The sequence below is a fragment of the Cucurbita moschata genome, unplaced genomic scaffold (genome assembly GCF_002738365.1).
Source record: "Cucurbita moschata cultivar Rifu unplaced genomic scaffold, Cmos_1.0 Cmo_Scf00012, whole genome shotgun sequence".
Lineage (NCBI taxonomy): Eukaryota > Viridiplantae > Streptophyta > Magnoliopsida > Cucurbitales > Cucurbitaceae > Cucurbita > Cucurbita moschata.
The window spans coordinates 4,686,752-4,710,876 of NW_019268528.1; the positions used below are offsets into that span (position 1 = coordinate 4,686,752).

Sequence of the window (24,125 nt, forward strand, 5' to 3'; positions counted from 1 at the left end):
GAGCAAAGTCGGAAGCATCGGTTTTTATTTCAAATGGCTTTGTGACATCTACCAATCCGAGGACAGGACCCCTCGTCATGGTTGATTTCAGATTTTCAAAGGCCATTTGAAAATCATTCGACCACGACCAAGGGTGGTCTTTCTTCAACAGCTCTGTCAATGGGGCGGCTCGTCGTGAAAACCCTTCGACGAACCGCCTATAGTAGTTGGCTAATCCTAAGAAGAACCGCAACTCAGATACGGAAGTAGGAACTTTCCAATCTTGGATAGCTTTTATCTTGTCGCTATCCATACTAATTTGTCCACATCTGACGACATGTCCGAGGAAGTTGATGCATGTTTGTACGAATGCACATTTCTCTTTCTTCACATACATTTGGTTCTGCCGTAGCTTGTCAAACACCAGCTTCAAGTGCACTTTGTGTTCCTTGAGGGTTGTGCTGTAAACAACGATGTCGTCGAGGTATACTATGACGAACTGATCCAGGTATTCGTAGAAAACCTGGTTCATCAACGTGCAGAAAGTAGCTGGGGCGTTTGTCAGGCCAAAGGGCATTACTAGGAATTCAAAGGCCCCATATCTTATTACGCACGTCGTCTTGGGTTCGTCCCCTTCGGCAATACGTACTTGATAATACCCTGATTGTATGTCCAGCTTCGTGAAGTACTTGGCTCCGTGAAGTTGGTCGAACAAGTCGGATATTATCGGTAGAGGATATTTGTTGCGTACTGTCACCTTGTTTAAGGCTCTATAGTCTATGCACAGACGCAACGTCCCATCCTTCTTCTTCTGGAACAGTACGGGGGCTCCATAAGGTGCCTTTGCCGGGCGAATGAATCCCGCCTTCAGCAACTCGTCCAGTTGTTTCCTCAATTCGGCTAGCTCGGGTGGAGCCATCCGGTATGCGTTCTTCGCTGGCGGTTTAACCCCGGGGAGGAGTTCGATTTCATGGTCAATGCCTCGACGAGGTGGTAGTGTTTGGGGTAGACTCTCTGGTATTATGTCAGTATAGCTGTTTAGTACCTCCTTGATTTCCTCTGGGACAGTCTCTTCGGTGGTTGATTCTTCTATCAGTGGTATGGCCATGAATGTAGGTTCCTCTCGTGCGAGTCCCCTTTTCAGCTGTATGGCCGAGATCATTCGAAGATTACCTAGTTGCTTGATGCTTGCAGGTATTACTGTGGGGTTGCGGTCGGTGATCACCAAGCATTTTGTCAGTGGCATTCGGATGACCTTGTGTTCTAGGAGGAACTCCATCCCAAGTACCACGTTGAAGTCATCTATGCGAACCACGACAAGGTCTAGCTCTCTAGTCCAATCCCCTATTTTGAAGGGGACTCCTTTGGAAACTCCCACAATAGGCAAAGCCTCGGAGTTGACAGCTTTCATTTTCCCTGGGTCCTTTCCTATGGTGAGTCCCAATCTTCGGGCTTCTTGATCGACAATGAAGTTGTGGGTTGCTCCAGAGTCTATCAAAGTGCTCTTGCTCGGTCGAGAGTTTATTGTGGCATCTACGAACATGAGCCCTTTCTCTATTATCTCCTTCGGTTTGACTTTCTGTTGGAGGGCTGACAAGAATTTGAGTGCGCCCATTCGGGGGTTGTCGTGATCTTCCTTCTTGTCTAGCATAGTCTCGACTTGCCTCATTGCTCTCTTGAATGGACACTTGGAGTGTAGTGAGAGAGGCTCGATGAGGACAGTAGGATACCTTGTGGGGGCCTTTACACAGTATGCATTGCAAAGGTGTTGTCGGGTGGTTCTTTTGATGGTAAGGCCCTCGAGATGTCCCCGCTTGATTGTTCTGAGGAGGTCTATCCGTCCATCCGCTCGGTCTGTTGGGGCTTCCATTTCGATGACCTGGTGGCCTGTATGTTTTGCCCCCATTGTTTGGGGCCGGTGTCCTTCTTCTTTGGAATCCTGCTTCGTTCCCACAGTCTACGAGTCTCTCGGCGCAGGCCATTGCAGCAGCTAGGGTTTGGACCCTGTTCTCATGTATCTTTGTTTTGGCCCATGGTTGTAGCCCATTTATAAAGAAGAACACCTTGTCCTTCTCTGCTGTGCCCCTGATATCTAGCATCAGGGTTGAGAACTGTCTGACATAGTCCCATATGTTTTCAGTGTGTTTCAGGGCTACTATTTTCTCCATTGCTATATGTCCTGCGTTTTCGAGGAGGAATTGTTCCCTCAACTCTCTCTTGAGGTCCTCCCATGAGTCGATGGTGCACAATCCATCCTCGATGTCTTGCACCTTCGTACGCCACCACAGTTTGGCGTCGTCTATGAGATACATCGTGGCTACGGTCACCTTCTTGTCGTCAGTACAAGCCGTCGTGGCTTTGAAGTACTGTTCGACATCAAAGATGAAGTTTTCCAACTCTTTGGCGTCCCGATTCCCTTTGAAGGCTCTAGGGTCTGGGAACCTTAGTTTGTTGGATCCCGCATTAGTTTGCCCAGCCGTGACTCCCTCCACGGCTTTCATGGTCACTTCAATTCGAGTGCTCATGGCGGCCATCCTTTCTTGGAGGTTGTCGATTGTTGTTCTGAATTCATCAGCTAATCCATTGAACAAACTCATCATTGTATTTTGTAGTACGTCGAACTCTTCGCCACGTCCCTCTTTGTGCGCGACAGAGCTATCCGAACTACCAGACGGTTTTGGGCTGCTCGTAGGAGCAACCCTTTCTTCGAGTGAGGTCACTCGAAACATCAGTTCAGCGATTGACAACCCATCCAGGCGGTTGCCCATTGCGTCGACTTCTACGACTTTTTGACTCAGTTCGGTCACCCGCTTTTCCAGGAACCGGAGCATGTCAGGGACTTCTTTGAGGAACAGCATTTCCTCCTCTATTAGCGTAAGCCGGTCGGCTTGTGCTTTGGGTGTCGACTTTGATGTCGACATGATCTCGGTCTTTATGATGTTACGGAGCTAACAAAGCTCTGATACCACTTGACACAATCGCACTTTCGAAGGCAGCGGACTAGCGATTGTGCGGCACTCACTTTCCAGCGACAAGTGAGCTTAGCCAATTTGTTCTTGCGTCGCCTACGGCCAAGCGACGTACGATCGAGCCTCTAGCCTCGATTTTAAAAGAAGGTTTTAGAAAACGAGGAGAGAGAGATTTTAGAAAGAGAGATTTTGGAAAGAGACGTTATATAAGCAAGCAAGAGAAAGATAACAACGACTTAGCATATATAACCTTGGGTAGGGAGAAGTTGACAACGAGTCATATCTACCTATAGTACATTCTGAGCCATTTTAAGTCTGGAAGGCCTAGACATGATATTTTTGAGGCGTCATACGCCCTAGAATTACAAAAGGAAAAACACTAGAATGAAAGACATGACAAGGGTTTGGCTTGTCATGGGCATGCGGCCATGGGCAACATGCCCTGGACGAGCATGACCGTGACACTAGGCACCCTCCCTTTCTGCTGTGTGCTTTAGGCATCCTCCCTCTTTGCTTCTCTCTCTGGCCTCTACCTCTATTGGGTTATTTTCTTATATGATTCTCTCGGCCTCTTCTCTGTCTGTTTCTCTCTCCTTCTCTATATACAAACTTCTCAGCCTCACCTGTTTGGTTATTTTTTTATATGATTCTCTCAGCCTCTTCTCTATCTCCTTGTCTCTCATCCGTACAAAATTCTCACCCTCACTGTTTTGTTAATTTCTTATATGATTCTTTCAAGTCTAAGCCTCTTCTCTATCTCCTTCTCTCTCTGCGATACAAACTTCTCAACCTCTTCTCTCACAATCTCACCTCACTGCCTTTTTCTCTCTTTCATAGCCTCACGTCAAAATACAAACCTTCAGTCAAAATACGAATCTTTCTTGACACTTAGTCTATCATGAGGAATTTGATCTCAATTGCATTCTCTCGCGTTTTTTGTCTTATTTCTCTCTCGCACGTCGTCTTTCTCTCTTTAGTCTCCTGGAACGCTATAACAGGTAAACTTTTTCTCTTTATGTTATATCCCCTTGCAAAGACTGATTGTATATTTTAACTTTGATGCATTCTATGTTAATTGTTCATATTGGGTTGATGTTTGAATCATAATAGTTCTATTTTACTTTTTATAGATGGAAAACAATAGTGCTTGTATGTGCAAGTAGCTCTAGTAATTATAATGTCCATTGGCTGCACAATCTGAATTTAAGAAGAAGAAACCCAGTAAATCAACCGTGTGGGATCACTTTACATGATTAGAGAACAATAATAAGAGGTGCAAGTGCAACTATTATTTTAATGAGTATGCTTGTGATACTAATTCTTGTGGAACTAGCACGTTATTGGAAGCACTCAAAAAATCAATGTAGAAAGTACACATATAAGGTGAAGGACAAAGGACAAACCACTCTAAGTTTTCAACGTTCAATAGATGGAAAAGGTGGTAGTAATATTGTTACTTCATTATTTAGTCAAACAAGATGTAGACCAACATAAGCCAAGATCATAATTATGGATGAGTTGTCCTTTAAGTTTGCAGAGAATGAGGGTTTCAAATTGTTTTGTAGTATTGCATGTCCTAAGTTTGATACTCCGTCAAGAGTAACCATTGCTTGGGATATATTTCAGCTCTATCGAGAAGAAAAAAAGTTGAAAGATTTTTTAGTCAGTCATTTCAAGAGGGTTTGTCTTACATGGACACATGGACTTCGTTGCAAAACATTAATTACATGGTAATCACCGCACATTTTATTGATTCAGAATGGAATTTGCATAGAAGAATTCTCAACTTTTGTCAAGTTGCTAATCACAAGGGAGAGACTATTGGCAAGATTATTGAGAGTTGTTTATTGGAATGGAGAATCGACAAGGTTTTCTCTATCATAGTTGATAATACAATCCAATGATATAGCTATTTCATATATCATGAGAAGCCATAGAAGTTGGAATTCACTTGTCTTAGATAGAGAAATATTACACATGAGTTGTTGTGCTCACATAATTAATTTGATTGTGAAGGAAGGGCTTAAACAAATGCATGACTCCATTTCTAGCGTTCGCAATGCTATGAGGTATGTTAGATCATCCTCCAAGAGATTGACAAAATTTAAAGATCGTGTTGAACAAGAAAAAATTAAATGTAAAGCACTTGTTTGTTTGGATGTGGCGACTCGATGAAATTCCACTTATTTGATGCTTGATCATGCCTTGAAATTTGAAAAAGCTTTCAAAGTGTTAGAGGAAGAAGAATTAGATTATGTTGATTGATCATGGAAACAAAAAAATAGGGCCACCAACCATTGATGATTGGAAAAACGTTACCATGTTAGTAAAGTTTTTGAAGGTTTTCTATGATGTCACTACAAAGATAAGTGGTTCTTTATATGTGACTTCTAATTCTTATTTTCATGAACTTTGGGGTATTCAAGAACTTTTAATTAAGTGGAGTACAAATGTGAACTCTGTTTTAAGTAACATGATTTCAAATATAAAAGTTAAGTACGACAAATATTGGGGCTCAGTGGAAAGAATTAATAAGTTGATATTCATAGTAGTGGTACTCGATCCTCGTTACAAATTGGATTACATATCATTTTGCTTTTCGAATATTTATGAAGATGCTATGGCTAAAGTGATGGTGGATGACATAAAGAATTATTTAATTCATTTGTATGATTACTACAAATTTTATGATAATGCTTAAAATCATCATCAATCTGAATCAAGACTCACTTCTAAGTCCATGAATATGGAGATGGACACAATTGATGAAGTGAATTTGAGTGGTTCAATATTAGTATTATCAAGATACAAATGAAGAAGAGAAGAGTAAAATTCACTCGAGTTAAAGAATGATGTGGATCGATATTTATCTAATAGTGAAGAACTTGACAATAATTTTGATGTTTTGGCATGGTGGAAAGCAAATGAGTTTAAATATTTATCGAAAATTTTCCAAGATGTTTTGGTCGTTCCAGTGTCGACTATATCTTATGAATCAACAATTAGTACGGGTGGAGGATTCTGGATTCTTTTAGGAGTTCTTTGACACCTAAAATAGTGGAAGCTCTGATATGTATACAAAATTGGATCAATAAAAAATGAGTAGAGTTAGATATACAAAATTGGATCAATAAAAAATGAGTAGAGTTAGATATTCCTCAACAACTCGAAGATTTAGAGATTTGTTCTAAGATTGAGACAGTAACTCCAAATCTATTTATTGTCTATTTGTTAAAATGTATTCTATATTGTTATATCACCATTTATATTTTATTTTTTCAGATGATTTAAGAACCCTCAAGCTCCACTAGTGTCATGCAAGAATAATTATTTTTCAATGTAAGTAAAATATTTGAAATTATAATATGCTTTCTCCAAACAATCTTAAAACGGTACTAACTTTCGATATGCTATTTTCATGTGCAAGAATTAAGAATGCAATAGAGAGTTGGATAGTTTTAAATTTTTACCCATTTTGTTGAATGTTGTAACTTTGGAATTAATTCATGAATATTTTTTACATATTTATAGGTGAATTTTTAAGCATTTTGTTGAATGATTATATATTGTGAAGGTAGATAATTTAATTAGATGTGATAATTTTGGAATTGATTCATTGCATATTCTTTGCATATTCATAGGGATAATATGAATGCAATAGAGAGTTTGGTACTTTTGATCTATAACTTATAGGTAGTAATTGTTTTATCATTTTAGGTCATACAAATTAAATTTTTGTTGGACCAACCCGAACCCTTTCGGGTTGGGTTGGAAAATTTTTTGGGTTGGGTTGGGTTGGGTTACCAATCCAACCAACCCGAACTTTTGTGGGTTGGATAAAAAAAATCCTTCAACTCAACCTAACTCGAACCATGTACACCCCAAATTTTGAGTGTCAAAACTTGGTAAGCTCAATTTTGGATGAACACGCAAACTCTATAAATGGAATAATCAACCAATATTCTTTTCTTGGAAAAACTTTGAGAAAAATCCTTCAAAACTCTCTCGACTTATACTAAATTCCTTCCAAGTTTAGTCAGTCACCTGATTCCACAATCCGGTTCTAAGGCCGGAGAATAGTAGGGAAAACACTAGTGGTGGTTCGAAACCGGTTCGTGAGGAAAAAGGAATCCAGTTCTAAGGCCGGAGAATAGTAGGGAAGACACTAGTGGTGGTTCGAAACCGGTTCGTGAGGAAAAAGGAATTTGAACTACAAAAGGTTAGTACTCAAACTCCTCGAGTTTTAATGCTTTTGAACATGCTAGCTAATTTACTATAATTGAAGTACTTAGAGTGCCTAAGATCCAAATTACTTCTGCATGTGTTACATTAACACCATCATTATAGAATTGCGAAAGCCTTCATCTAGTTCTGAAAAGAATTCTTTATATCCACACATGTGGTTGCTCCAGGCTGAATCTAAGAGCCATGCGGTTTCGTTTGTTGCTTTTTCAACATGTGCCATAAGAAGCAATTATTTTGTTGTTACAGTTTCTAAAGCTCCAATTTCAAACAAACACCCGTTGAGTCCGCATTTTGTTCTACCATATCTTCAACATATGCCATGAGAAGCAGAAGTTCAGAAGTTTCATCATGAAAACACATTTTATTAGCAATGGTGAGAGTACGAGAAAAGAAATTAGAAAAAGTCTCACCTTCCTTCATATGAAGGGTCTCAAAGTCCTTGCGCAGAGCCTGTAGCTGTGCTCGTTTCACCTTTGTATTTCCTTGGAATTTTTGTTCATTGAATCCTAAATTCCTTTCAAACTTTCTTTATCCAAAATAGTCTCCAGAATTGAGCGATCGATGGCCTGGAAAAGGTATTTCTGAGTTCTTAAGTCTTTCAATTTTTGATCTGCTACCTCCTTCTTCTTTTCATCTGAGTAATCAGCATCATATGCTACAGTAGAAATCCCAGACTTAACTACTTATATTCTTTAGAGTGAAAAAAGTTATCCATTAACATGCTCCAATGATCGTAGTGACCAACAAATTTTGGTGTTACTGGTTGAACAAAGTTGCCTTTAGTAGTCATCTTTAGCTGTAGCTGAAAGAGCTGATACCGAATGATAAATTTAATGAAGATAAGTTTGGAGAAGAAAGGAAATTCAGTAGGTGAAAAATGACTATATTTATAGCCATTAAAATGCTTAATAGAAGACAAAAATAAAATCCTAACCGAAAGAAGAATATCATGTCAAAACAAAGAATGCAGCATAAGATCATATGAGTGATCTGATATCAGCATACGATCATATTTGTGATATGATATTCAAGAACTAAAACATAAGAATAGCAACTAAAGCTTTTGCAACACCCCTATCGTCCTTGTATAATCACATTACTCACATGCATGAACAATAATCATAACCAACTCGTAAGGTACAATTGTGGAACCCTGCCACTCGTGACAAGCTCACTACAAGAAGTTAACTGGCAAACTTCACAGTAGTCCCCACAAGGTAAAGTCAAAAGTCTTAAAATATCATAAACCAGTTATATGGTTGATCTGGAGCGTTGAAAATCGAATCAAACTCACGATTAGAGGTTAGTTGGCGAACCTTTAATCGTCCCTCTACAACCAATACATCATAAACATAGAAAATAGAGACATAGCATAGCGATCTAAACTTGGATACCTAGTCATCAATTTCAGTTCTTAAGATAGTGCGGACGCTTTCAATAACATACATAGTAACATGTGTCATCTCAGCTCATTCTATGCTCAAACATTTATAAGCAGCTTCCTATAACATGTTTTATATCATACTAAAGGTATGCTCTCAATTTTGGTCATATCATAGCCCTACAGTTCATTCTTCGATAAACGTGCATCATAACGCTTAACGTGCTTTTACATACATCAAACCAACTCATTTCATCCTCAAATTTCTATAACATGCTTCTTAGCATGAGCATAGATAAATCCAAAGGTGCTACTTACTTGGGAGTAAGTGATGCATGACACTTTATGCTCAGAGTTTGCATCTTTACGAAATTTCAAAGGGCAAAACTGGCCCCTTGACCCATCCGGTTCTGATTTTGGCGTCTCTCTTGGTCTGGCACGCTTGTCTGTTTGTCTGTTGTCCTGATTTATTTGGTGTGGACATTCAAAGAACCAGTGGCCTCCCTTGCCATAGTTAAAACAGGCGTTGGTTCCTAGCCTACATTCTCGATCAGGAAGTTTTTGACATTTTTGGCATGGAGGTGTGTCCTTCAACCTCTTGTTGCGGTGGTTTTTGTTTGAGGACTTTCTTTTGTGCTCTGACCAGCCTGTTGCCCCATTTGTTGTTGTTTTTTATACAGGTCTTGTAAGGTGACATCTTTAAGGGCGGTGGCGTAGTCGCTTGAGGCATTGCCCACCACTGACCCTTGGATAGCTTGTAATACTTGTGTTTGTATTTCCATGGTCGTTGTAACGCCCTTAATTTTTTAAAATTTAAATAGTGACGTCACTCTTACGTACATAATTCATTACGCGGAAGCTCATCATAAATAACCTTGGAAAAACACAAGGCCTTTCATAAAGATTCATAAATCCAAAACAAACCTATCTCCGAAAATAAAACCTTCAGTAACTGAATTCAAAATAAATCTAAATAAAACAATATTTAATGCTTTAACTTAAAACAGTCACGTCACATAAACATAAACTCTTAAAGATTTTCCCTCTCCAACTTCCATAGTGTTCTCAGCTTCGCCGTCAATCGTACATTGGCGCCTTGCCTTTACCTGAAAAATGTAGGTAGCACTTAGCTTGAGTATTTTATGAAATACTCAGTAAGTCACCCCACTGTTGGAGTCAGAAATGCAAACACATGTAATATATAAGCGGGACCTAACTTTTCATAAACTTTACATAGCCTTGGACGCTTTTCTATTCTAGGTAGGGTTGGGTGTGTGGTACTCTTTCACACACGGTCCATGTATGCGTACATGGACCCACCAGGCGGGCTCGTATACATACCCCATGTGCCTGACTTGGTCGGGCACAATGTGTTACACGTCGTCAAACACCACAGAACAAAAAAGGGCCTGCATGATATCATGGCGAACATAAATATCGAATTCATTCTTTCGTATCATAAATGGGAAGAATCCCGATGCACGTGACATACATATGTGCATGAAGTCCCTTAACATATCTAACATGACATTACATAAGCAGTGCTAACATCACATATACGTTTCTTACATTATATGGCATCTCACATGACTTACGTTACATGGCATATTACATAACATGAAAGTACATTCCAGTTGCATAAACATCTCATGATATGACTCGATAATACTATGTGTATCCATGACATCGATCAACATTTTCATGGCATATATTACTAACATATCATTCATAACTTCACATAACATAAACAGTCAAGAGTCAACATAACCCATTACGTTTCATAGCATAAACAGTCACATAATTTATACATCATATAGTCATATCACATAATAAAACATGGTGCATGCAGGGGCCACAAGGCACGCACATCATACAACACGTAGTAAACTAGGCACGCACATCATACAACACGTAGTAAACTAACTCTAACAGTAAGGTTACTTACCTCAATGACCTTGGCCGAAGTCACTCACAACAAGTTAATCCCAACGGTTAAATACGTACTATAATAATCACATAAAAACTTAGGAACCTTTCATAACATACCCTAGCTAAATCTCATACTATTTATCAAAATAAACTCCCAACCCAATCTGTCTTTGACGGTTAGAAACCATACTGACCTCAGATGGTAAAACTAAGAGCAGAAACGGCTTCGGAAGGGCCAAAAACCTTGGAATCGATATATCATAGTGATACTAAGCCGATAAGCCGAGCTGTCGAGCCGACCAACTAAGCCACCAAGCCGAGCTGCGGGAATTGACGGAACCGAACCGATTTCGTACACGTGCGAGCCGAGCCGCACTGTGTACGCGTTCGAAGCTGCCGGAGCTGTTGGGCGTGCATCTATGGCTCGACCCGATTCCAAAAACCTCGCCTTCCTTACCCGACAAGCGACGAAATCCTAGTTTCCGCCTCCCCGATTCTGGCGACGAACCAATGATCCCACAATGTCCTCAACACCGATTTCCGACGGTCAACCTTCTTTGACACAATGATCCCGACATCAATACTTTACTTCCACTCGATTATTTCTCCGAAGAGCAACCCAACATTCTAGAGAAAAGTTTGGAGAGAAAATCGTTTTCAATGGATGTAAAAGGTTGAGCATATGAATATAAAAATAATCTCGAGACATTTAACAATAAGGCCTTCTAGGGTTTTAGGATAAGGAAATTTATTGAAATAGGAATGTTTCTATTAGGTAATAAAAGTCGGGCAGGAAATCCCTAGATTTTCGGGGAGATTACATTTAATTATTTATTTTATTTTTATATGATTTTATTTTATTCCAAAAACTCGAATCCTTACCGTTGTTGTCCTCATGAAGGACGGCAGAAACTCCAAAGTAAACATGATGTTATCTTAATTCTTGTCTTAAATAGTAATCCTACAATCATGCACCCAATAATTTAAAACCTTAGGCATACTTAAACGCAAAGACATATCGTTGTACTTATTTCATCTCAACAAAGCATCTCTCTTGCTAGGCCATAGGGAAACCTTTGACTCTCATACCACTTCTATCATTACTCGATTTTTGAATTTCCCCAAACCACGAATCGTGATTAGGGTTAACTTGATGGTGTAAAACGAATAAATTTTTTTACGAAATAAAAACAAAGAGAATTTCAAACATAATATACAATACTTTTACGTTATATCAAAATAGAATTCATACATAAGTACTCTAAATTACAATATAAGGAACAAACACAAAAACATTAAAACAACACAATGTTCAAGATTATGGGTGAGACTTGTCTATGACACTTGGTCTAGAGTCCATTCCTGACCTTGCCTACCTCCTTAGCTACCTAAAAATCATGAAAAACATGGAGTAACTATAAAAACTCAGTAAGTAATCTACTTGTAAGCTCTTAACCATGTTCTTAAAATATGCTAGGGTACCACACTTATTTTTGGTCATGTTCTTGTCCTTAGTTTTTATTCTTAAATCTTATCCTTGGTTCCTATTGCTTGAGTGGTACTTAGCAAACATCATGTCTTAGAATAGTCAGACTTGTGTAGTGTTACTTTAGGACATGGAGGGTAGAAAAACCACTCTTACACCTTTCGGTTATGTAGATGTATTTGTTGATCAATTAAAGTTTGAGGAAAAAAAAAAAAAAGAGCTTGAGGTAGAAGAATTGAAAGAAAAATAAGAAATTACTGCTTATGAAGTATCTGTATTTAGTTGTCTTTAGTTATATGACAATGTTGAAATATATTAAATATCTTCAAATATCTTACAAATTTGAAGGGATTTATTATTTATCTTGTTTAATTCTTAAATTTAAAAGGATTTATTATTTATCTTATTAATTCCTAAATTTAAAAGATTTATTATTTATCTTATTTAATTCCTACATTTAAAAGGATTTATTATTTATCTTATTTAATTCCTAAATTTAAAAATTGTCCTTGGACGAAGTATGAATGTGGAAGAAACTTTGTTTGGCCAACTATGATCTAGGGGTGTGAGGACCCAACCAAGCTCGAACGCAGCTCGATTCGGATCGATTTAGGCAAGTTTCAACTTTCTTTACGCTTTATTCTGGGCCTGAAGGCATTCGATCTGTGGAGAAGTGGTTGGAAAGAAGACCGCTACCGAATCGCAATCCCGAATCTGTCAGAAATCGCCGCCAAGACGCTGGAGAAACGCGACCGTCTTGCCGGAATTAGACTGCGCCAATCAAAGATCGTGGCTTGAGTTTCAAAAAAGGTAGGTGGCTAGGGTTTTTTATTAGAGGGAACTAGGGTTTTTTATTAGAGGGAACTAGGGTTTTTGCTGCTCTTCTACCATATTATTTTGTGCTTTCAGTTCTTTCAGTAACTATTGTAGAATTTATTGATTGATGGAATGAATGTGAATGTTCATTTGAACTTGAACTTTCATAACTCAATACCTGACCAAATGGATAAGCCCAAACCATTCCTGTTTCTGTGAAGAACATCTATCTGCTCAACTTCTTGGCTCGGTTTGATGCATTTTTATGTGTAATTTCTATTATTTATTTTGTTGAACAGGTCGGGCAATGCTTTCTGGAGTCAAATTTATTCCTCGGGAAAGAATTAGTGATGTAAGACCCAATAAGTTTAGTTTGCTTATGTTAAATTATGGAGTTCTTTTGGTTCATGTAACTCTTTAATATGATTATTGGCTTTGGGTATCACACTCGAGGTGATTCATGTATGCTCTTTTTCTTCTAAACAGAGTAATGAGAAACAGAAAAGTAAGGGAAAGTCAACACGTTACAGTAGTTCAGATGAGGAGTATCAGAACACAAAAAAGAAGAAATTTGGGAGGAAGAAATCATCGAAGGACTATTCAACATCTTCAACAGATAGTGACATGAGGGAAGACTCTCACAGGGATAGGAAGAAACATCGTACAAGAAAAGCGAGTAAAAGGAACAAGAATAACAGTTCATCTGATGAGAATGATGATAGGGTAAAAAGGAAATCAAGGAATGATAGGAACACTTTAGCTAGAGAATATTCCACATCTACTGATACTGATGATAGCTCTAGTGATAGTGTTGAAAAGCTACGAAAACATAGGAGACAAGGTGAAAGAAATCGGGATAAGAAAAGAAAAAGTCGACACCTTGGAGAAGAAATGTTTGGTATGTCTCTCATTTTCTTTTATTGTCATGTTTCATATTTTAGAACATTATGTGGTTTCATTGTTTTTTCTAATTCTTAGATAGCATCAGAGAGACTTCTTCTAAAGATGACAAAGAAATTGTTAGAAAAGAAATGGGCTTGGAGTGGATGCTTAAACCCCAAGAAACGATGGAGAGAATCTCAGATGAATCTATTGATAATCAACAAGAAGAAGCTCCTAAGGAAGTATGCCCTTGTCTTTTTCTTAGTGACTTTGCATGAAACCATAACTTTTTTTTTTCTTTTTTTTTTTTTTTTCGTTTGAAAAGAAAAGTAGAAAGANTTTTTTTTTTTTTTTTTTTTTTTTTTTCGTTTGAAAAGAAAAGTAGAAAGAGTAGTTTTAGATGTGTTATTACTAGTTGATTTATTTGGTCTTCTAGATTTTTGGTCACACTTTCTGGTAATATAATTCTATCTTCTATTAAATTAGATTGTCATATCTTGTTGTCTTCACATCCTTGCTTCAACTTTACATGCCCGCACCTATAGAAGTAGGAAAAGATGGGAATGAAATTGCAATTCATAACATTAACCAATCTTGAACCAAACTTGGATATCTTTAAAGTGTGAGGTGCTAAATTGCAATGAGGCTCTAGGGCTTAAGTGTGAAGTAAAGTAAAAAATAGTGAGGGCTTTCATTGTGAGGCACAAAATAGAAAAATGAAAATAGATTTATGAAAGATTTGTAACTACAAAACTTAAAATAACACATATATACCTCTAATAAGATGTTGTATTATGAATAGTAAGACGAGGATGAATGTAGGAAGTTATAACTTTTATGGGAGATTGTTTAGAGAAATAAACTTTCTTTGCTGCTTTGTGGAATATTTGGCTTGAAAGGAAAGGGATTTTTTAGAGGGTCAACGTTACCTGGAGGTTTGGGCTTGGTTAAGTTCTATGAATTCTCTACCTTTCTGAACACTTAAAACTCACCCACCTCAATGTTATTGGGTTAAAAAAGAAAAAAGAAAAAAGAAGTTGTGGATGTTGATTGGAATTCAACGATGGTCTTTACAAGGATGAACGGCATGATGATTGGAATAGGATCTTGCTGTGGAATTAGAAAAATCTTTTGATGTACTATGTTCAGTCGATTTGTTTACCTATGGCAAAGTTCTGCTCTAGATAGAAGATGGATGAATTCTCCACATCAGTAAGTGGATAGAACTTGGTTCTTTGCATGAAAAAATTGAAAAAGGGTGTTTGAAAAGAATAATATTCTTAAGCTTACCGTGGGTTATGGAGGTTGGATTGAACTCCTGAACTTACCTCTACATTTTTGTACGCATGGATGCCATTTATGTGGTCTTATTCGTATCGCCTCACACACTTGAATAGATTAGATTGTAGTTCTTCCAAAATTAACTTTACAAGAAATACGGGGGTTTTGTTTCGGTCACCATGCAACTTAAGGACTTCTGGGGATTGAGATTGTCATGAATCTCCTCTTCAATCTTCATATCCAAGTTTATCCAATCTCCATTTCAACAATATAGATAATTCATTCAACTTTTATCGGTTTAATGACATCTTGGAAGACGAACAATCACCAATAAATCCATTCTCTTTATCTCCCGCTGATGTAGCTCCCCTAGGGAGCTTTTAATATTCAAGATCACTTTGGTTTTAATGACCAAAATTTGAACAATCTTCTCCTGTTTGATCCTTCGAGCATTATTGTGATTAATTTGGTTTAGCAGCTACCCCTTTCAGTTCCAAATGATGCATTAAATGCAAATCAAATCAACTTTTCTTTTCCCCATTTTTATATCAAGCTGTTTGAAGAAGTTATAAGTTCCCAAGTACCTTTTCATGAAGACATGGACTCAGTGTTCCCTCAGAATTTTAATGTTTTGGTGGATAAGGAGGTTATTAGTGCTAAGTAATATGCCTTTGATTTCAGACCGTGCTTTGAAGGAGACCCACACACATTTTCCTCGTCCCGACATTCTGGTTCTTGATATTTTTATTTGCTGATTGTTCCAAGGTAGCTAGCCATGCAGAGTTTGTTTCTTCGTTTTTCTATGTTTTTTATATTCAGCCCTTGAGTGTTAAAGAGATTAAAAACAATTTTTATCAGGCATATCCCGTTGTTACTCTCAAAAAATGGTCTCAAATGCCGTACCATCAATATTTGAGATTATTCAAAGATCATCCGATGTTCTTAGATTTCATCCAATGATCATCCTTCTCTATTATATTCTTTCCTATCCTTTGGAGCTCCATTATTCAGATCACTTGAATAAAGAGTCATCATATTTCTGACTCAGTTAGAGATTCAGAAGTTAGCTTAAGTAGTGAAGACTCAGAGATTATCCCTGTAATCCAAGATGTTATTTCAGCAGATGAAGCTATGAATGGAGGCAATTTAAATATTTTGTTTCGCGAGCAAGATTCTTCTTCTCTCAACAAATTTGATCAATTAGAAGTTGATGGTTTAGAGCCGTTTTTGTCCTTTATTAAGAAACGTGGGTTTGAAGTTCAAGTTTGGGCTGAAGTCAAATCATGTTTGTAAGTGTAAAATTGGCAGGTACTGATGGACTGCCTTTTCCAATGGTTCATATTTAGCTAATATTGAAGACCATGAGTCATTTATTTCTTTTGATTAGCCCATATTTTGCATTTAATAAGCTAGATGTTATGCATGAAGGTCCTTTTCACAAGTAAGGTATTGCAAGTTCCTTGCATGATGAGCATTTAAAAGTTGCTTTTTAAGATGATCGCGTTGAGGAAGTTATTGCAAGTTCTTTGCATGAAGAGCATTAAAAGTAATTGATAGGTACTCATTTCCTTGAGGTCGGAGGTTCAAATCCCCATACCCCACATTTGTTGCACTTAAGAAAAAAAAAAAAAAAGCATCAAAAGTTGCATTGCATGCTCTATGGCTAATGCTTTGGTTGGATATAAGATAGTTGATGGAGCGTTTAATTTGACAAATTCCATAGGAGCTTTGTATGTTCTAGTTTTTTGCTTGAAGGTACTTTCCATGAGAAAGTTACTGCAAGTTCTTTGCATGAACAACATTTAAAATCACTTTGAAAGAAAAGCTTGCGGTTGAGGAACATTTAAAATGTGTGATACATTTTTGAATGAAGCTCTGATTGAGGTTTTATTATCAGTTGGTTGTTAGCCGGGCGCCTCATTGGATTAAAAGTGGCCCTCACGGGGAAAAGAAATATTGCTCCACATGGAGATTGTATCTTTTGTTCAAGCCGTTTGTTGGTTTTCTTTTTGTGATTGTTGTTTATTTTGAGATGTTTTTGTACTTTTTTTAAATTGTATTATTTATTATGTTTGTTCTCTCCCTTATGGAGATTTTTGTATTAGTCTTTTTTTCATTTATTCATCAGAAAAATTCGTTTCTTGTTAAAAAAAGGTTCCAAGCCTCTCAGTATCTGTAACCAAGGATCTTTTTTTTTTTTTTTTTAATCACCTTTTGTCATTTATTCTCAACAATTGTAGCCTTTTCTCTTTTTTCTACTTTTTGATTTTTCTAGTTTTTTTATTTCCTCTATATAGTCATGTTTTGGACTTTTCTTTTTGGTTATGTTGTTTTTTCTTTATTTCATTTTTATCAATGTAAGATTAGTTCCTAAAAAAGGGATATCAAGGGATACATCTTATTTTTTAATAAAAGAAGGTAAACAATTAAAGGAAAAAATATTGTACGGCATGCACCATAGTGTGGGTGCTTTTTTGAGAAGCATGCATGTGGTTGCCTGATTTATTAATATATTTAGAAAGAAAAGCTGATTATTTGTAGAGATGTTTCCTTCCTCTTGCTTTCCATTTTCCTGGAAATTCATCATAATGAGATGGTTAGACTATGTGATACCAGTGGATTATGGTCAAGAATGTTTTTTTTTTCTGCTCATTAAACTTCTGATGTGTTTACTTTTTGTTCTGCTTCGTATTTTGAATGTCTTAAAACTATATGGTTGTTCGCTGATGATATGGAAGTTACTTCTATGCCAGATAACTAAGGTCAATCCCAGGGAATTGAATCCATATTTTAAAGATAATGGAACTGGTTATCCGGAGGAGAGTGATAGGACCAAATCAGATATAGACAAACTTCCACCACCTCGGATTGTTGGTGATGGGGGGGCTAGTTGGAGACTTAAAGCATTGAAGCGTGCTGAGGAGCAAGCAGCTCGAGATGGACGGAGGCTTGAAGAGGCATGCTTATTACTACTATTTTTTTTGTACACACGGTAGTTTGATCCAAAAGTTTCTTTGTTTTTTTATACATTGAAATTTTATAGGTTGTTGAAGAACGTTGGGGTTCTCTTGGCCAACTTGCTGTCTCGGTAGCGGCCAGGAAAGTGGCACCATCACGTTCTCATTTGCATGCCATAAGAAATAGAAAGAGAGGGCTAACCAGTGAAGATCAAGTTTCAAACAGTCAAAATGAAAGTGATTCTGGAAAGGTACTTGGAAACATTGATCGAGTTAATTTGATTTTGACATGTGAATTCGTATTTTAGTTTGAAACTTATCTTTATTCCTCGGAGTGAAGAGAATTAAACTTCCTTGCTAATCTGGTACATTATTTTAGAGCTCTGCTAGGGACTACTTGAAGGACATCTCTTCCAGACATCCTGAAATGAGGGAGCCTAAAGTTCGAGATTCATTATCTTGGGGAAAGCAAAAAAGTCAGAATGTCTCTTCAAAGGATGCTGGCTTCATTTCGTTAGCAGTGACCAGTATAAATAAATTCTCAGATGATGGAAGTTTTGCGTCTGACTTTCTCAGACAACAAAGTGAAAATACTAAAGGTGATCCGGTTAAGACAAAGACGCAATCACAATTGGTTGTCTCAACATCCGACAAGCCCAATGAAGATTGTGTTTCAGCCAAGGATGCAATGAGTGCAAATCAGCTGGCTGCAAAGGCATTTCAGCTTCAAATGAAAGGAAAACATGAAGAAGCCCAAATGCTTTTGGTAGGTCAAGTTTTTAGTCTCTACGAAGTCCTTTTTGTTTTTGAGTTTTTTTAACAACTTTTTTTTATGCCTTTGTACATTCTCTCAATGAAAACTTGGTTTCTTAAAATAAAAATGTTGAGTGTGCTAACGTGGTTGCCCTTGCTTTTATGAGGTATAAGCTTCTTGTTCTAAAACTTTAAATTTTGACCATTTACTTTCTTCCAGCAAGAAGTACAAACTATGAAGGCAACCAATAGTGTTGAAGTGAATTCCATCAAGCCGCAAATTGAACAAACCACATCAAGGTATTGACTTCTTGAACCGTCTTCCTCTAATTCACGGGCCTGATTAATCAACTTTTTTTTTAGTTCTATTTTTTATTGTACACATTGTTATTGCTAAAACATTTGTAGCTTGAAAATACACCATATAAATGCTTTCCAAAAGTACACCTTATAAAGTCCTTATAAATGGATGACTCATCCTTGGAAAATAAATATTGTATGTAAAATTTACTGAGATTTGCCTGGTTTGGTAGTCCATTTGGTGGTTTATGAAAGAGTATATATTGTTATCTTATTTCTGGTATTTTTTTTTCTGTTTCCTTTTGGTCTCAATTTTGAAATAACAGTAAGGTGGTCACTGCAGCTTATTTCTTTTCTTCCCAGGGAATTGACACTGTCCTTTTAATACATTCTTTCCTTTTGTTTAGAAAACACATTCCAGGTATACCTAGGAGGAATAAGGCGGATGATACAGATCTTTATCTGGCTAAAAGTATAATGAAGAACAAGCAGTACAGCATGTCGGGTCGGGCAGATAATGAATATGATTATGAAGATGGTTCAGGAAAAACGACTCAAAGAAAAAGGGGAAGTAATGATGATAAGCTATCTGGGAGGGATATTCGTCCAAGGCGTATGGCAACTCAGGAAGAACGCTGCATCTTTTGCTTTGAAAATCCTAACAGGCCAAAACATCTGACTGTGTCAATAGCAAATTGCACATATTTGATGCTGCCTCAGTGGCAGCCTGTGGTTACGGGCCATTGCTGCATTTTACCTATTTCAGTAAGTTTAAAGTCTAATTCTCTTTGTATCCTGTTTTTGTGGGTTTTCTACTGTGGTTAATTGAAATGAAATTGTTATTCTTTTTACATATAAGGGACTTCAGTATGTTGGATCACTAAAAAAGAACTTTAAAAAATGCAAATGTTTTTACATTTTGAAACCCCCTTTTCTTGAGCATGCTTAACGAGCTTCGTGGAGAACAATTGTCCAAATTTTCATGAGAGCAAAAAGCTTTTATGCACAAATATTGTCCGTTCTAAAAAATTGCAATGAGCTCTTCTTTTTGTTCTCACATGATTCTTCAGTAGCAATTTCATTGTGAGTTGTTTGCTTTTCAGCATGAATCAGCCACAAGAAGTGTGGAGAAAACTGTTTGGGAGGAAATTCGCAACTTCAAGAAGTGTCTGATAATGATGTTTGCAAAGCAAGAGAAAGATGTTGTTTTTCTTGAAACAGTTGTGGGCTTGGCAAAACAACGTCGCCATTGCTTGATTGAGTGCATTCCTTTGCCCCAAGGAATAGCAAAAGAGGCTCCTCTATATTTTAAGAAGGTGAGAATGTCTTTCTTTTGTTCGTTCCCCCAATTCAGCATCCTTCCAATTTATTATTATTGTTCTTTTTGCTTTCCTTATAGACATGTGCATTCAATATATCGGAAGTGTTGCATCATATATTTAACATTGCTTCTTAACCTGTGCTGTGCACATTCAAACATCATATTGGATTAAAATATAACATTGTTTGATAACTTATCCTGTGCATAAGATAGACGAAATTGCAAGAACGGATGAGAGAATGAAGAAAAATTTAAGAGGAAACACTATTAAAAACTGAATATTTTTTTCTCTATTTGTTATTATTTGATTTTAGTTCTAGATTTTGTTATCATCTTTTATGGGATGTGATGCTCTTGGAACGCCTATGGTTGTTTTTAGCTCTCGAATGGCTCGTTCAACATGGATTTAGCGTTTAGGATCCTTCACATTTCTCTTCATGGTGGTTACACTATCTACTTAATGATTTGAATGATTAACGGTTCTGTTTGGCTTTTCTGTCTGTGAATGAGTTGAAGATGTCATGGCCTAAGCAGTCAATAGAACTGCAAATCTCCCTATGTGTTTGTGTCCTTAAAAAACGCCCACTAGCTTTGAAATTGGATTAAAAAAATATTTTTGTGAGGTTAATTCACGCAAGTAACACACTCGTGGTTTTGATTTCCATGACTTCAAAGAGTTATCAGCTCAGAATAAAATTTTCATGAAATGGTTTGTAGTTAACTAGGGAGAAAAGATTACTAGTCATGTAATTAGAATCTCCATGGCCCACCATCCAAGATCCTCTCTCCTTTTAGGGCATCCGTTTTCTCGACTCTTTGAAATGTGAAAATCCTAGAAAAGGTGAAGTTCTTCGATTGGAGATGTTGACCTCTGGTCTACTTCAACCCAGTAACAGTGCCTTGGTTTGTCCTTCCAAAACTGAGGATAACGATGAGGTCGTACATTAACAAGAGCTACCCCAGGCAGCAACTCAATGCCATGGTCTCTCTCCCTTACTAGTTGCAAGCCAAGGCGTTGCTGAAAAACAGATTCAGGTCATGGAGGTCGATTATAATAGCTCTACATACTATACCAAAGGTTGTCACTGTTATAGTATATGTGAAAGATTGGAGCGTATTAGTCTTTTGTCCTTTATTGTAATTTTACTATTCTTAGTTTAGGGCTTCCATGTATGTTCTATATATATATTGAACTCTAATGTATTGAAATCTATTGTTCTAGATTTTGGTTTCACAGTATTATGGTATTAGAGAGCTAGGTTTTTCCGAAGGCAACTAGGGTATTGTGAACCTTTAGGTTTGGGGTTTAGAGCGTGCTTTCCCATCTGCACTGAAACCTACTGCTGCCGCTGCAAGTTTGGTCAGAATTTTTCATCCTTTTTTGTCACCACCTAGCCCTAGAGGAAGGCCTATCTTCCAATTTGGAGAATTCATATTGACCAGCAAAGCAGCCGGAATTCTGCATTCCAGCCTGGTGGGATGAGAAGTCTTCATTTTCTCTTGTTGTTGAGTTGGTTTAACCTCGCGAGATAACCCTGTTTGTTTAGCTTCTCGACCCATAAAACGTAGTCTTCACTTCTCATTTCTTTGAAACATGTACGAGCATGGTTCATTTTCGCTTGTTGTTGAGTTGGTTTAACCTCCGCGAAATAACCCTGTTTGTTTCTTAGCGTCTCGACCCATAAAACATTGTCTTCACTTCTTAGTTTTTTGAAAACTTGAATGAGCACGGTTCATTTAGGAGAAGATTGAAGAATGTTTCAAGCCATACCAACGATTTCCATGTAATGTACAAACTGTAGGAAGAGATATGTCCACTTTCTTTTCTTCTTGCTCTACTGCCTCTATAATGGTCATCGATAGCTAAGGAGAAGGTTTTCCGGTCGGTAGTAACTACTTTTTTTTGAGTAGTTCCAGTTGGGTTGTGGCTTTGTGGTTGTCATTGGTTGGGCAAAGGAGTGGAGGGTTAACGAACATGTGTAATGGTGCAGGGTGTTGTGGGAGGGGAAATGTGAGTGAACAAGGGTAGAGAGAGAGGATGGGTTTTGGCTTCCTTGCAAACAGACTTTGGTAAACCTGGAACCTCATTTTTCTTTATTCTTGTCCGTATACAATTAAATAGTGATTCAATTGTTTAAAGCTTCCAACACTTATCACTTCCTGGCTTTTTATGCGTTAAATTCAGAAAATAGTTATCTTAATTTGTTTCTTTGCTTCCAACAATAATAATCTCAACAAGTTCATTTCAGGCTATCGATGAAGCAGAGGAAGAGTGGAGCCAGCACAATGCAAAAAAACTGATAGATACAAGTGTGAAGGGATTGCGTGGATCAATCCCAGAGAACTTTCCGTACTTCCACGTAGAATTCGGGTTAAACAAGGGGTTTGTGCATGTGATAGATGACGAGGACAATTTCAAGACCAGCTTTGGCCTCAATGTGATCAGAGGCATGTTACAGCTAGCTGAGGAAGATATGCATCGGCGACGTAGATATGAATCCGTTGAGGTGCAAAAGCAGGCTGTGGCGAACTTCTTACAGGATTGGGAGCCTTTTGACTGGACAAAACAACTATGAATAGTGTGTACAGTAATCTTATTTGTTTGTTGCGCTTTGCTACTGTGTTTAACTTCAAATATTTGATCAAGTGTTAATGATAGGTCTCCAAACACTGTTATACAGTGAAATATGCCGCAGGATCTCAACCAAAACAGGAGTTCAATGAAAGGGAAAAACAAGGATAATCTCCAGCCCGATCCGAGAGCGCTGCCCTTATTGTTCGTCGATCTGAGGATGAAAAGTTATGCAATGATTGAGCTGATTGCCAAAGCTAACTTTAAACATTTCATCCCAAAAGTGGCTCACGAAGTTCTTATCTCTACGGGAGACAGATTGATCTAGGAAAACTACGAAGACCCACATCTCCTTGATGAAAACATGCAGGGTCTTTGATTGAGAAGAGACGACACACCGTAATAAAATGACTCTACTTAATCTTCCAATGGATATGATTTTCGTATATCCAGTAATCATTTTATGAATGATTTAATTGAAAGTTCAGTGGGTATATATACAGCTACTTTTATAGTGATACATTTCAAAATGTAGGTTTGTATGCATCATACTATGCAATCGTGACGTTGATTTCACAGCGTAGGTATAATATATGTATGTGGTACCTAATAAGCTCTCTCCTCCGCCTCGAGCAACAGTTAGTGAAGATTTGAAAAAGAGATCTAAAATGCAGTTGTAGGCTCTCATCACGTCCAATTCTTGGTAGGTTTCTACTAGGAAGTTTGGGTTTAACTTTATAGTTTGACTGACATTCTGGGGAGGCTTCCAACAATGTCGTGGTGTAGTTGGTTATCACGTCAGTCTAACACACTGAAGGTCTCCAGTTTAAGTCTGGGAAGTCTGGGCGATGTTTTAATTTTTATATTTATAATTTGGATTCATTTTAGACCTCTACGAGAAAGTTTAAGAGCCTTAGAGCCTGTAGGAACGCCATTTTTATTTTTATTTTTATTTTTATATTTATAATCTAGATTCATTTTAGACCTCTACGAGAAAGTTTAAGAGCCGTAGAGCCAGTAGGAATCGACAAGAACTAGTGTGGAATGATTGTGAGCACGTTAGGTCTAGGTTGATTGGTCCAACATACTGTTTTCGCTAGACCAAGAGTCATTGAGTCTTTTGTGATTTTCAAGGCTCCAAATCCCAAATCGTCACAAAAATGACAAAAAGAAAGGAAAATAAAAATAAAAGTAAAATTATATTTAACATTCAGATAATGCAATTTAAAATCAAACAACTCCTCAACTAGAATA

General features: G+C 37.5%; 1 protein-coding gene across 4 annotated transcripts; it reads left to right on the forward strand.

Annotated features, from left to right (window-relative positions):
• The first annotated feature begins 12,487 nt into the window (after positions 1 to 12,487).
• LOC111450520 (CWF19-like protein 2) lies at positions 12,488 to 23,447 on the forward strand. Of its 4 annotated transcripts, none has more exons than XM_023090703.1 (12): positions 12,488 to 12,799; positions 13,105 to 13,157; positions 13,292 to 13,703; positions 13,784 to 13,929; positions 17,722 to 17,925; positions 18,012 to 18,176; positions 18,305 to 18,691; positions 18,899 to 18,978; positions 19,386 to 19,743; positions 20,082 to 20,294; positions 22,549 to 22,878; positions 22,959 to 23,447. In XM_023090703.1, the coding sequence occupies exons 2-11, from the start codon at positions 13,113 to 13,115 to the stop codon at positions 22,873 to 22,875; spliced, it is 2,337 nt and encodes a 778-aa protein (XP_022946471.1). In that variant the 5' UTR covers positions 12,488 to 12,799; positions 13,105 to 13,112; the 3' UTR covers positions 22,876 to 22,878; positions 22,959 to 23,447. The 4 variants fall into 4 exon arrangements, with proteins under 4 accessions (XP_022946471.1, XP_022946472.1, XP_022946473.1 ...); XM_023090704.1 differs by having other exon boundaries at positions 22,981 to 23,447; XM_023090705.1 differs by having other exon boundaries at positions 13,292 to 13,488; positions 13,537 to 13,703; positions 22,549 to 23,430.
• The last annotated feature ends 678 nt before the right edge of the window (positions 23,448 to 24,125 follow it).